General features: G+C 43.0%; 1 protein-coding gene across 3 annotated transcripts in view; it reads left to right on the top strand.

Annotated features, from left to right (window-relative positions):
- abcb6b (ATP binding cassette subfamily B member 6 (LAN blood group) b) overlaps positions 1 to 14,543 on the top strand; it is a 38,656-nt gene that overhangs the window by 18,407 nt on the left and 5,706 nt on the right. For all 3 annotated transcript variants that reach the window (XM_066641251.1, XM_066641250.1, XM_066641252.1), the window contains exons 14-15: positions 13,718 to 13,892; positions 14,320 to 14,432. In XM_066641251.1, the coding sequence (XP_066497348.1) occupies positions 13,718 to 13,892; positions 14,320 to 14,432 (288 nt within the window). The remainder of the gene's footprint in view (positions 1 to 13,717; positions 13,893 to 14,319; positions 14,433 to 14,543) is intronic.

Genomic DNA, 14,543 nt, shown 5'->3' with positions numbered 1-14,543 from the left:
CACTGTGACTTATATAATTTGAGATAAAACAAAAACTATAAACAAGAAGCTATGATATGCTCCTTGTAGCTTCAGGGTATATTTTAGCTAGCGGCTAACTGCAGTCTAAACACGTCCAACAACTGAGCTCTGTAGTTGTTATTGGTCATTATTTCACACGCTGGATTGTGATTGGTTCTGACTTGTTTGAGCTGCAGTGTGAGGACCTAATAAACTCCTTTTTTCCTGGTGTGTTGCAAAAGAATGTTGGAGAAATGTGAATTCTGGATAGAATTTTTTTTTTTTTTGTATATTGTGTATTAAACATTTTTTAAAAAGTCTTGGGGTGGGGGGAGGGGGGTCTGAAGTTGGCCTTCGTGACATGCTTAATGTGATGAAGTCACACCTGCCCTAGTGTAAAATTTGCACGCCTTTGAACTATATGAATGCTTTAAAATAAGTAATTGCGCTGACTTCCGAACTTGACAGTGAATTGCCTGACTTACCTCTGTGAATAGCATAAACACTGAGAGACAGACAGAAAAAAAGAGTTGCCTTTGAATTTCAGGTTTTCTTCTTGTGGTTCAGTTCCACTCTGCTAACTGCCTGTGTTCAATAACAAAGTAAAAGTGCAATTATGGCTTTTTGAAGTGATGCTGCACTGGACCTCAAAAGCTTTACATTTTGTAATCTTAAAGCCTTGTAATTATAGCAGTTTTTTTTTTTTTTTCGGAAACGGACACAGACACACACACACGCACATACGCACACACACACACACACTGGTGCTGGAGCAGCAAGACTTCAGTTCCTCCTTCATATCCGAGTCAACCTGCCCCCTGTGAATAAATCATAGCGTGGGACTGGTAAATAATGAATACAGAACTTTAAGGCTGCTTTTATTCCGCTGTGTGGAGGGAGTGTCGGCCCATTTGCACGACTCACTGCTGTCTGCTGAGAGAGAGGTGCTCAGAGTTCAGCCGCTGTGCTGCGCGCTCTCTCTCCCTCTCCCTCTCACTTTAAAGTTTCTCTGTCTCTCTGTGTCGCTCTGTGACACTTCCTCTATTTCACTCTTTCTCTTTCTTATTCTGTCTGTGTCTCTCTCTCTTTTTCTCTTTGTTTGTCTCCCTTTTTTAAATCTCATTTTCTGTCCTGCCCTTTTTGCTCGCTTCTTTTTAGGGACACTCTCTCTCTCTCTCTCTCTCTCTCTCTCTCTCTGAACTAATGTGGAATATTAGAATCACCTCATCTTCACATCAACTCCTCATAATTAGTGAGGCTTAGACCCAAAGTCTTAGTTCCTTAAAAGTGTTTACACATGAACAGAAATCATTGTTTACAGCAGGATGCACCTGTCCGTGTGAGATTACAAACTGTGCTGTAATTACACCAGGGGAAAGCGTTTTACAGTCTTCCTCAAATGCTTTTACACACATTTTGGAGGAAATGTAGTTCCACACTAAAGTGCTTATATTTGAAACAAATTTCTTAATTCAGCATTTGTATTTTCCATTTTAATTCATTTGTATTCAATTGTCAGTAGAATAATATTCAGGGCTTGGGTTCAGATTAGGACCGGGACCAGGAGTTTTAGGCTTGGGGAGAATGTAAGTTTTAATGAATGCTAAACTTTATTTCTATTTAATCCCTCTATTTATAGAGCACTGTGTGAAGTGTTATGCAAGAATGTGATTCTGTTAAGGGTCGGTTAAGAGGCAACGTCTTTGATTCCAACGTCCCTTGATGCTAAAGACATCTGAGCTTCGGTTATTGAGAATGTTGTGTGCCGTGATCCAGCAACAATGTGTAAGCAATTGTGAAGAACTCCATTTTCCCCGAGAGTTTAATGGAGAAAATTCACTTGATATGATGATCTTTTGGTTCGTGCACCTGTATTGAAATTCTTCTCTGGCTTTCCCACTGAGACGGAGACGATGATAACTCACTGTTCAAGAGGCTCAGAAAAGGAGGCTGCGGTCTAGACTTTGGCTAATAAATCGGGAAAAACTTATGGAGAAAGGAAAAACACACTCTTAACATTCTTTTCCACTTGCTTTCTCACTCTCTCCATCATCGCCACTTTGTCATGGCATGATCCTGAGATTTCTGCTGTGCGCGTATGCATGAGTATGTGTGTGTGCATGTGTGTGTGTGTGTGTGTGGGTGGGTGGGTATGCAGGCACTCAGCCCCACACTTGTGCATCACAGCCACACATTCCTGCTGCATTAATGTGCACAGAGCTCGGCAGGAAGCATAAGGTGGACTCAGAGTGCCAGAACCCTCCTCGGGGAGTGTGAGTTTTCTCATAGAACAGGCATGAGAGCACATCGCTTTTATAGAGCAGCTGTCATCAATTCAGCCACTCATCCTTCATGCCGGTGGCCAGATCAGTACCATTAAACTTACTGGAACATTAGTGTACTCTCCAAGAACTCATTGGAACTTGTTTTGCTTAAAAATATAGAATAGTTGGTAGGTTCTTTTGTGCACCAAAAAGATGAAAATATTTAAACCATGAGTGAGTCGAATCAACACTGGGAAGCAAATTTAACTGAAATCTTAGATTAATTTTAGCATTAATGTGTGACTTGTGTGTGTCTTGGCCATTTATATTTAATTGAGTGGGTATTTACTACAAAGCTATTTTAGGAAAAGTGGGGATATGATTTTTTTTGGAAATGGGTTTGTAGTAAATACTAGCGATCAAAATAAGAATCTATGATTTCCATATAATTTTAACCTGTAATTAACTGACAAGCATTGAATTTGATGCCTTCAGTGCACTCCAAAAAGTTGGGACATAGGCAAAATAAGGGTGGTTGGTTTTACAAATTTATTTATATATTTATTTAAGTACGAACCTTGTCTTTGTATCCTATTGATCCATTTCAGAGTAACAGGATGTGCAAAGAAGCCCAGGCATCTCTGGCCCTTGGAACGCCTTCAAGCTAGTCCTGCGGGATCTCCAGGCATTCCCATGTCGGGATTTACAGTACCAGTCAAATGTTTGGACACACCCACTCAGGGAGGGTTTACTTTGTTTTGGGCCATTTTCCACATATTGTGAGTGTACAGTACCAGTCAAAAGTTTGGACATCTTCTCATTCAATGTTTTTCCTTTGTTTCTTATTATTTTCTACATTATAAATGAATAAGGAAGAATTAACAATATGAAGGAACGCATATGGAATTATGTAGTAAACAAACCAAATATGTTTTATACTTTCGGTCCTTCAAAGTAGCCACCTTTTGCTTTGATGACAGCTTTTTCACACTCTCTCCGTTCTCTCAATCACTTGGAACGGTTTTCAGTGAACAACTGTGGCCTCATTGAGAGTTAATTTTTAGAACTGCTCGCTGCCTTAATGTGTTGGTGCTGGGCTGGTACACGGTTCTAAACAGTGAATAGCACTTTTCCACCAATGACTAATGAGTAGAACTTTTGATTGGTATTGTATAATCCTTCCAGCGAGCTCTGGGTCTACCATGGGGCCTCCTCCCAGTTGGCCCTGCCTGGTATACCTCAAGATGGAGACACCCTTAAACCCCATTAACTGGCTCCTCTCATCCCACTATAAACAACAGGTGAATATAAAAGGTATAATAGTAGCATCCACCAAATGCTCTCCATCCAATGTCTTTGCAAATGGAGATGGGTCATGGTTTACTATAAGGTGCCAAAATTTAGATTTAGACTATATCACAATATATTTAAATACTTTTTGAAAGATTCAGGAAGTCTGGGCAAACCAAATGAAAGTCAAGGCCAAAAAACGCTGCAGAATGAGCATAACATTTGAGAGCCCAGATGGCATGATAAATCATAATGCTACTCTGTGTAATATAGTCACATGGGCTCAGGGGTGTTTTGTCACTTAACACACTCTGCTGCTTCATCAAGAAATGCAGCCTGTATCTCTATTATGTAAGAAGGAAGCTATATATTAATTCCCTGCAGAACCACTGCTGTGTTCTTTGGGCCCATTGCATTAACAAAAAATGGCAAAAATTCCACTTGCAAAAGTGCAATAATTAGTACCCTCTTTTTTCAAATGGTTTTAAAATGATGCATGCCTTCATCCCAACTCCTTTAGCGTGTGTTTCTGGTATCGACAAATTTTAAAATAGAAAATTTAAAACAAATTGCAGCCTTAATCTACCAAATACAATATGAGTAACCTGAGTGAAATAATATTGTTTGGCATCTTTCCTCTGCAGAATATATAACAAATTTTAGTTTTTTATGCTGTCCTCTCCTGTAGAATAAGCACTTAAATTATGTTTATGGGTTTGGAAAAGATGGGGTCCACAAACAATTTAAGTTTTCTTAATTTGTGGCAAGGGCGGCACGGTGGCGCAGCAGGTAGTGTCTCAGTCACACAGCTCCAGGGGCCTGGAGGTTGTGGGTTCGATTCCCGCTCCGGGTGACTGTCTGTGAGGAGTGTGGTGTGTTATCCCTGTGTCTGTCTGGGTTTCCTCCGGGTGACTGTCTGTGAGGAGTTGGTGTGTTCTCCGTGTCTGCGTGGGTTTCCTCCGGGTGCTCCGGTTTCCTCCCACAGTCCAAAAACACACGTTTATAGGTGGATTGGCGACTCAAAAGTGTGAGTGAATGTGTGAGTGTGTGTTGCCCTGTGAAGGACTGGTGCCCCCTCCAGGGTGTATTCCCACCTTGTGCCCAATGATTCCAGGTAGGCTCTGGACCCACCGCGACCCTGAACTGGATAAGGGTTACAGATAATGAATGAATGATATACAGTCAGTAGGGTTGAGCAATGTCATATTTTGTCATGCCATCAAACCATTTTTTAGCATTACTGTGATTTGCAGTAATGTGCAGAGTAAGGTTTAATCGTACTGAGGTAGCTCACCAGGACAATGTTTAATCACACCAGGATAATAGACAAAGTGAAATATAATCACAATGGTGTAACTCACAACCATCACATTAGCTTCACAGAGCTGGGTTCATTTGCACCAGAGAAATCATAAAGCACGGTTTAACAGGGGAGCTTAATCGATCAAAAAGGGGGTGTGGCTGTGTCTAATCAGCCCACAGCAGCTGGAGAAGCAGGTACAGCAAGGTTTAATTACATGCAGTTTGCTAGCAAAGTGTCACAAAATGAAATCTACCAGCAGAATATTTCCAAACAGGACATTTATATACCTTACGACCATCGTGGTGCCCAACCCTAGGAGACAGTTCTGCTCTTTGTACGTAGTAGGAGACAGGTGTTTTTTGCAGTTTGCTAATTTTCCCCACATCCCAATTCACTTAAAAAGTGAAGTGACATAGTGGTCATGACCAAATGCTTCCACTACTAACTTTGTCAGATGTTTTTGACTATCGGTGAGAAAGCTACCAACACACACACAAACACACACACACCCTCAAAGAGGGAAACATCTGTTGACTCTGTTGACTTCTTTGTATTCATTTCTCAGGGAAGAGCTTTCACGGAAATAATGGATCAACACTTGAATCCCAGGGCCTTTGATGGCATGGACGGCTTGGGGCTGTTTTGGTTCTGACGCTGGTCACTGATTCAGGCTTCTCAGTGTGCTCTTGACGCCCGCGTGTCTGCCTGCTCCAACAGGGCTGCGTGTGTAACACTACACCATAAATGTGCGTGTGTGAGAAAAAGCCAGGAGGGCAGCTTCACGGCCGGATATGAAAATATCAGCCCAGGCACATGCATGCCTGCTGCAAAACAAACACGCAAACAAGCAGCCAGACCGTAACCCCACGTTGTGGAGGAGTGAGAGGATGTAGAGCGCAGAGGTGGAGGAAAGAGCGACAGGGCGTGCTAACAAGGCCCCAGATGAAAGCAGTGTGAAATATTTAACATTTCATACACGAAACTTGAGGCTCGTAAATGCTCCTTTTCAAAGGAATTACAAGGGGCTTTTGATGGTAGAGAATCAAAGTTGTTTGCCGACATTTTGGAAGGCGGAGGGGTGGGGCCCTGATCCCATAAGTGACGGGCATAGAGCACAGCCGCGATGCAGATAGCTGTTTTCTCTCTCTCTCTTTCTCCCTCTGTGTCACGCACACACATATTATTCATGTGTGTATTAACCTGGTCACTCACATCCTCCATTTCCTGTGTCCAGACATCTATCACTGCTCTGGCTCCACATGGAGGTCACATATTTAGCACTGTTTGATTTAATAATAGTTCCTTCCTGAGTTCAGTGATTCCACCTATGTTCAGGACACGCTGCAACTCCGGGGTAGACGATACTTTATTAGTGCCCTCTGGGATAATGGCTCTGCATTTAACTCCTAAGCTGTAGTGAACACACTGACACACACTAATGAGTAATTTTAACCACAGAGACTAGGGGCAGTGATCACACACATGCACACAGTCGTAGCGGCAGGTTGTCACTCATAGTGCCCAGGGAGCAGCTGGGAGTTAGGTGCTCAAGGCACTTCAGCAATGGATGAATTTTGCGTGCTGGTCCTGAGAATCAAACCAGCAGCATCAACTTACAGAAGATGAATGAATTAATGGTTTGATATTACTTTGCCGGGCAGCACTGTGGCGCAGCAGGTAGTGTCCCAGTCACACAGTTCCAGGGGCCTGGAGGTTGTGGGTTTGAGTCCTGCTCCGGGTGACTGTCTGTGAGGAGTGTGGTGTGTTCTCCCTGTGTCTGGGTGGGATTCCTCCAGGTGACTGTCTGTGAGGAGTGTGGTGTGTTCTCCCTGTGTCTGCGTGGGTTTCCTCTGGGTGACTGTCTGTGAAGAGTGTGGTGTGTTCTCCCTGTGTCTGCGTGGGTTTCCTCCAGGTGACTGTCTGTGAGGAGTGTGGTGTGTTCTCCCTGTGTCTGCGTGGGTTTCCTCCGGGTGACTGTCTGTGAGGAGTGTGGTGTGATCTCCCTGTTTCTGCGTGGGTTTCCTCCGGGTGACTGGCTGTGAGGAGTGTGGTGTGTTCTCCCTGTGTCTGTGTGGGTTTCCTCCGGGTGACTGTCTGTGAGGAGTGTGGTGTGTTCTCCCTGTGTCTGCGTGGGTTTCCTCCGGGTGACTGTCTGTGAGGAGTGTGGTGTGTTCTCCCTGTGTCTGCGTGGGTTTCCTCCGGGTGACTGTCTGTGAGGAGTGTGGTGTGTTCTCCCTGTGTCTGCGTGGGTTTCCTCCGGGTGACTGTCTGTGAGGAGTGTGGTGTGTTCTCCCTGTGTCTGCGTGGGTTTCCTCCGGGTGACTGTCTATGAGGAGTGTGGTGTGTTCTCCCTGTGTCTGCGTGGGTTTCCTCTGGGTGACTGTCTGTGAGGAGTGTGGTGTATTCTCTCTGTCTGGGTGGGATTCCTCCGGGTGACTGTCTGTGAGGAGTGTGGTGTGTTCTCCCTGTATCTGCATGGGTTTCCTCTGGGTGACTGTCTGTGAGGAGTGTGGTGTGTTCTCCCTGTGTCTGTGTGGGTTTCCTCTGGGTGACTGTCTGTGAGGAGTGTGGTGTGTTCTCCCTGTGTCTGCGTGGGTTTCCTCTGGGTGACTGTCTGTGAGGAGTGTGGTGTGTTCTCCCTGTGTCTGTGTGGGTTTCCTCTGGGTGACTGTCTGTGAGGAGTGTGGTGTATTCTCTCTGTCTGGGTGGGATTCCTCCGGGTGACTGTCTGTGAGGAGTGTGGTTTTTGGAATACGCCTCCTCTAGGGTGTGTTCCTGCCTTGCGCTCAATGATTCCGGGTAGGCTCCGCAACCACCGTGACCCTGAACTACATAAGCGGTTACAGGTAATGAATGAATGACTCACTCACACAACCTTCATATGAGTGAAGCCCTGCACCAAACACAGATTAAGCTAAACTAAAAATGAGACGATTTCACATGGGAGTTCCCACTGACGAGTGCTAATCCGTATCCGGAAAGCTGGCTTGTGGTTCTTTCAGAGAATGCCAACAGTTTAGATGTCTACAGCCCTCTCCAGCACCCTGCTTCCACTGCTGCAGTAATTCTGTTTAATGACTATCCACACTGAGGCCCCGCATCCTATTAATCATATTTCAGTTTATGGAACAATTCAGAAAAGCATTTAATGACTTCACACACATATTGTGCTGGCAGCTTGGGTTGTGCTCCAGTGCCTCAGCTGCTGACATGGACCTGTATTTAGAGAGGGCTGAAAGAAGAGAATGTGTAGAGAAGGAGTGGAAGGTGTGTTGGCCAGGGAGAAGGAAGAGGAACACAGAGAGGGTGCTGTGCTTCATTATAAAGTTCCTGATGTAGGCGAGGGCTGGGTGGAGGAGTCTATAATATGGTCTGTGAGTTGTTAAACCGAGCCCTGTGTGGAGCTTCGTGTAAACATGATGCTTTCCGTACATTCGCTCCAGGTTGAGTACACATGAGTAGTTCCCCCGTCTACCATTTTGTGTCTTAAGAATTAAACTGTTACAGCCCTGCCGTTTCTGCACATCTGGTCAGAAAGTCAGAGCTCCAAGTGGATTCAATTTCACGTTTCATGTTTTGCATATCACTGATCCCATTTTTCTTTGTTTTTCTACCCCTCATTTGCAAGCGGCTGACATGGTCAATTTTCTCTTGCTGTTACATGTCCCTAGGGGATACACATGTGAAAGTCTTCAGGTAGTCTTTGAAAACATGACTAATCCGTTTAGAGGAAGAACAAAGTGAAGACAGTCAAAGTTGTTCAAGTAGAAAATGTAATTCTGTATAACATGCCATCATTGGAGTCTATAGAAACTGGTTGATTGATATTTGAAAGATTGATGCTGATTCTCTGGCACATGTCTTTTTAAGGCCAATGGAGGTGTTGTCATTCAATTGTTTTTTTCAATGCAATACACATTCGATTAAATTGAATGTCAGCAATAATCACTATTGATCAGTGTTTATTCATCCATCTGATGACATGCCTCCGGAAGCTCTGAAGGTGTATGAAGAAGTCTCTTCTCTGACACCTATAGATGTAAAAGCTTGTAATTTTAATGTCGTCATAATAAACACATCTGTTGCTTGTGATGTCGAGTTTCAACTAGCTATAAAATGAAATTAGACAACAAGGGATGAAAAAAATTGAGTACATTCTTAATATTGTCAGTTAAAGCTGAACATATTTTGGTCATTTAAGCTGTTTTCAGATGTTATTAATTTCAGTGGCACTTCCACTGTTTAAATTCCAGTGGCACAATGAAAATAGTGCAGTGTGGTTCTGTCTGTTGTGAACTTTATTGTAGATTGCAGTTATTTGTCACTTAAAAGTGTGGAAACTCAAAACGTCACACAATTTTGTAACAGAAACCATGACTATTTTTTATTTTTTTGCTAGCCTTATTGACCATCCTGATCTCGTTGTCAGTGCTGCTGTACTGTACACATTTACAGATGAATTAAACACTCATGCTTCTCTATTTCCTGATGTTTGACTGGATTATAATTTCCCTCGTAATTAATTTTTTAAAGGGAGAGAATTGTTTCTAATAATCTGAGGAATATGGATTGTTCTGACCCTGAGAAGCCCCTCTGTTCTGAAAGGAATAGTGCCTAGAAACTGCTCTTGGAGACAGTGGTTTCTGAGCCTGATCCGTCTGGTCCAGATGGTATCAGTTATGACCCCAAAAAAAGGGGGAAAATACCCAGATGCAATCAAAATGTAATTAGAGTCAGAGAAAATGACAGATAACAATCTGAGAGATATTGGTTAGCCTCCGAGGGCAGTAGCATTGTGGGCCCTGAGGTCGGGAAGGCGAGTGCGGTGGAAGCCAAAGAAGTAGCACGTTTTCTTACAAACCCAAGCGCTCATAAATTTACTCACAGACTCAAAAAAAAAAACACGTTAAACTTGCGCTTTTTAAATTTCTGATCACTTCTCAAATTATATTTTCACAGTTGTTCACTGAGCATTTGAAAGGCATGTGAACGGCTTTTTGACGCGATCTTTCTGCTTACGATCAGCTAGGGTATTGTTGCAATGAGAACCGGAAAACTGCAGTGAAACTAATGTTTTTGAGGATAAAAGTGGCATTGTTGGGGGACAGATGCTTCTCTCGAATAAAAAACCTGGGAAGCCATTTGTGTTTCGCATGGCTGCAGTAAGCCCCCTCTCACCCAGCTCAGTCTGATGTTAATTAGTTCATAAATTAAAGACATTGACTTTTTTGCAGGCCAGATCAATGGGAAAGACGAATGGAAAGACGCTGAATTAAGAGCATTCGGAAAAAAAGAAAAAAAGTAAAGCTGGGCAAAAAACAAACAAAAGGCAAAGGCAAAAAAGAGAACTTCAAAAGGGGATCTAATTCAGCTGGCGTTTGAAGTGAAAAGGCTGAGGCTGGTTCCACACGCCACATGGATTAATGGTGGAAGCGACTGGAGCGACAGACACTCGGGCCCCCTCAGGCCCTGTCCACGTCACTGCTGTTTTTCATGCAGATCTCAGGCCAGTTTCACAGAGCTTTTGCTAATGGCTGTGCTTAACGTTAGGGCTCGCTGAATGGATTTGACAAAAAAAAAAGAGTGTTTTGAGAGCGATTGTGATCATTGCTTGAGATCAGCATATACTTAGGCCACACACTGGTCTCAGACGTTTAACACAGTACTGTAATTGATTTGAGAAAGCGTTGACCAGCAGCCACAGCAGCACAGTCAAGGACTCTATAAATTCTGTGACTGTACACGTAGTGGGAGTAATTTATAAAGTTGATCTCTATATTTTACTTTTCTTGTTTTTGGATGCTAGAAATAAATAAACATTTAAAATCCCAGGGTTTGGTCCAGATTCTAAGAAAAGATGTGAGTTGAGATGCTATCAGTGTTGATTATTCCTGTGTGCCCTGACCCCGTTGACATGATTTGTAATCATAGTGGACATCTGCCTTGATTAAGTATTGATTGGGAGACTATTGTGTGTTTGCTGTTGTTTTAGTGTCTGTTTATTCCTCAGATAAGATACCGGGCTGCTCCTGCCATCACTTCAATTATGGGTTAGATGTTGGCATTAAAACCCACATTGTGGTTGACATAATATTCTGTTACGGTTTCTTTTTTTGGTCAAATATTAATAAAATATGGTATGTATCCTCTCTCTCCCTTTAGCCACCTTTCTATATGTCCGTCTCTGTCTTGTGTCTATGGTTTGGTGTTCGTTTGCCATTGACTGGATAAATGGGAAGAGGAATGTTAACCTCAAATAACGGCTCATAGTGAAGTGGGAGAGAGGTTGCGTGTGTAATAGAGAATGCATTTCAGAATGGTGATGATATGGAGGGTTAGACTGTTCGTGTTGGTTTGTCAGTCTGACCGTCATTCTCAGGAATGGAATCTTTGTGGTCTGAAGGAAAAGATGGTTAACTTAACCAAATATGTAATGTCTAAATAGGAGCATCTGATATCATGAGAAACGGTGATGGAAGTGGCTTCTTAATCTGATGCCCCCACCCCACCCCACGCCCCCAAACAAACAAAATAAAAAAAGAACACAGCCTAATATTTGTGGACACCTGCTCATCAAAGACTTCTCCTGAAATCAAGCGTATTAACAGTGACATAAAAAGCCTCAACACTTCTTGAAATGTTGAAATACTTCTGAGAGTCCTTCATAGTCCCAGAGCATCTGTTAGGGCAGATTTTTGTTGAGTGATTAGTTCTGGATCACAAACACCGTTCCAATTCACAAAGTGAAAGTAGCTGGGTTGATTCTTTATAAGGCGTCTTAAATATTTTGGACATCTAGTGATCTTTTATTAACTCGTGACTAGTGGTATGAACCCATGGTGGTTATGTCCTTAAATATCACTTCAGACTCTAGGACAGTGGCACAAAAATGGAGGAAATTATGATTAGGATTTAAATGTTGCTAAGTACATGCTGTGGCTGAGGCAAAGCAGCATCCATCCCAGCTCTTCTACTCCCTCTCCTCCTCTCTCCTCCGCTCCTCTCCTCTCACTGCCCCTTGATGTCAGCTGGCACTGCCTCACAGCGTCTGGCAGGTGTTGGATCTCTGCAGGGGGCTATCTCCCACCAGCACCCCGCCCCAAAAAGAGCCAGCATGGGGAGATCCTCACCCTGCTTTATTATTGGGCTTTTCAGATCTTCAGAACCCCGGACCCCTGGCTCAGCACCTGGCTGTTTACCTTTCAAAGGAAAAGGAGATTGCTCAGGGCCGAATTCCTGAGCTGCTTGAAAGTTTGAGACCCACTTGCCAGTGTTTCACCTGCTCAGCCCTTCAGAGGGTGACAGTAGGCCTCATTAGATCTTAAAGCTGCCGTAAAGGACATTTAAGCTTTGTTTACACTGCACGGTAAATCAGATTTATTTCTTAAATATTTAGATAAGGGCTCGCAGATCATGTTCCCTATAAGTAAACACCACACACAGGTCTAAGTCCTGTGTTTCTTTGTTAATACTGCTTTTGATGTATCCATAGCTATAGTATTTTCTTATCTATATTTAAGGCATTTAGCTCCATTACATCTTCAATGACCAAATGAACCAAGTCACATGTGATCATAAGTGATCTGGTTTGAATCAGATTGAGACGCCCTACAAATGTGGCTTGAATTGGCCTGGATTTAATATGGCTCTTTGCCACCCAGACAGCAGAAAACCAGATTTGACCTGCCTGTCTGAACAACGTTTAAAATTTCATTATGTTAGTTAAGTACGGATGTAGGGAATGAGCTGGGACCAAGGAGTAACCTTATTTGTTAGGGGTTGCTTGTTGCTGATCGTAACAAAAATGGCCACAGCAACCTATTTGGTTAGGTGTAGGATACTTAAAGGCTCAGCGATAGATAGTGTTGGGCGATATGAGCGCAAATCAATATCACAATTAATTGTACATTTTACTGCAATTGCGATTAATGAACTATTATTTTGTATTTGTATTATAACTTCTTTTTGTTTAGTGTCATCTTAATTATAGTCAAAACACTTTGTTTTGGTACTAGCTGCTGGAGGCGCTTGGTCAACCTCTGTGTTTAGGTTCTCCTCCATGTTGCTTCCATGTGGCAGACGGGCAGAATGAAGTGACTACAGCTTGTTGGCGTGGTTGTAAAGGGACAGTGGGGACAATAATAAAAATTGATCATCGATATAGACAAGGTTATGTAGATTAGAAGTTCTGAATGTCTAGCCCTAGCGATAAATAACAGAAATGCGGTGGTTGCTGGTAGGAGGAGAATGAGCTGGATCCTATGTGAAGCTCTTATGAACTGGCATAGGATATTTTACATCTTATCATGAGTGTAATTACAATCAATGACAAAAAAATGGGTCAGGAAGATTCAGAGTGATCATCTAAAAACACAAATTTGCAGGTCAGTTGGCTGTGTAAGTAGCTGGGAGAGTCAGTGACATCCTAAGATGTCCTGGGTGCAGTTCATGCATTGTGTAGTTTTTGTCAGCGTACTTGCACAGATAGGGCAACAAGGTGGCACTGCAGGTCGTGTCACTGTTACACAGCCCCAGGGTCCTAGGGTTGTGGGTTAAACCCCCACCTCAGGTCACCGTGAGGAGTTTGGTGTGTTCTCTCCGTATCGGCTTGGGGTTCCTCCAGGTGCTCCAGTGTCCTACCACTTTCCAAAACACATGCTGGAAGGTCGATTGTCTGTGAAGGAATGAGTTAGTGTGTGATGCCCTGCAATGGACGGGTGGCACATACAGGCTGTGTTCATTACTTGCTCCCAGTGATTCCCAGTAGGCTCTGTACCACCACAACCCTGAAGAAGAGGAAGTATTTACATAAAATGAATTAATTAATGAAAGCTTGAATAAATCTTATGTTTGTATGCAGGTGAAACAGAGCTCTCTCCGGTCTTACATTGGTGTTGTTCCTCAGGACACTGTCCTCTTCAATGACAACATCAGAGAAAACATTCGATACGGACGGATCTGTGCCAGTGACCAGGAAGTCGAAGATGCAGCACTGGCTGCTGACATCCACCATAAGATCCTGTCTCTTCCAGACGGTACTTTACCCACTGGCCTCATCAACCATTTCTAACAGCTTGTTCAAACATGTTGCTGCCAAATGCTGCTTATTTCTGATGAATCAAGAAAATAGGCCTTTGAGCTAATAAGTCACCAGAGAACAAAAACCCTCGAGCAGGGATGTGGTTGATGTATGTATGATGACCACACCACTACACTATGTCCATTAGTTTGTTGACTTTACTCATCCAATGTTTCTGCTGAAATCAACATTCCCTCTTGCTTTTCGGCAGCATCAGCTCATTGAAAGGCTGAATATCTATTGGTAACAATTATATATATAATTTTAATTAAGAGAAGAAGATTAAGAAGATTTGATTACAGGCAGCATTATTACAGCAGTATTATTATTATAAGCAGTAGTAATATAGTAGTATATGTAGTTTTATTATGTTTTTTTCTCAGGATATGACACACAGGTGGGAGAGAGAGGTCTGAAACTGAGTGGAGGAGAGAAACAGAGGGTGGCCATTGCTCGCACCATCCTCAAGGGCCCCCGTATCATCCTACTGGACGAGGTGAATAAGTGCTCTCCAGAGAATAGTCTTATCAGGAACACAGTGTCATCCCCTCCAAAAGTTTGGATACATACATTTCCTTTTTTAATTATTTATTTAATCGTTTATATC

The sequence above is a fragment of the Hoplias malabaricus genome, chromosome 12 (assembly GCF_029633855.1).
Source record: "Hoplias malabaricus isolate fHopMal1 chromosome 12, fHopMal1.hap1, whole genome shotgun sequence".
NCBI classification, from domain to species: domain Eukaryota; kingdom Metazoa; phylum Chordata; class Actinopteri; order Characiformes; family Erythrinidae; genus Hoplias; species Hoplias malabaricus.
This window is presented reverse-complemented; position numbering and strand designations above follow the sequence as displayed.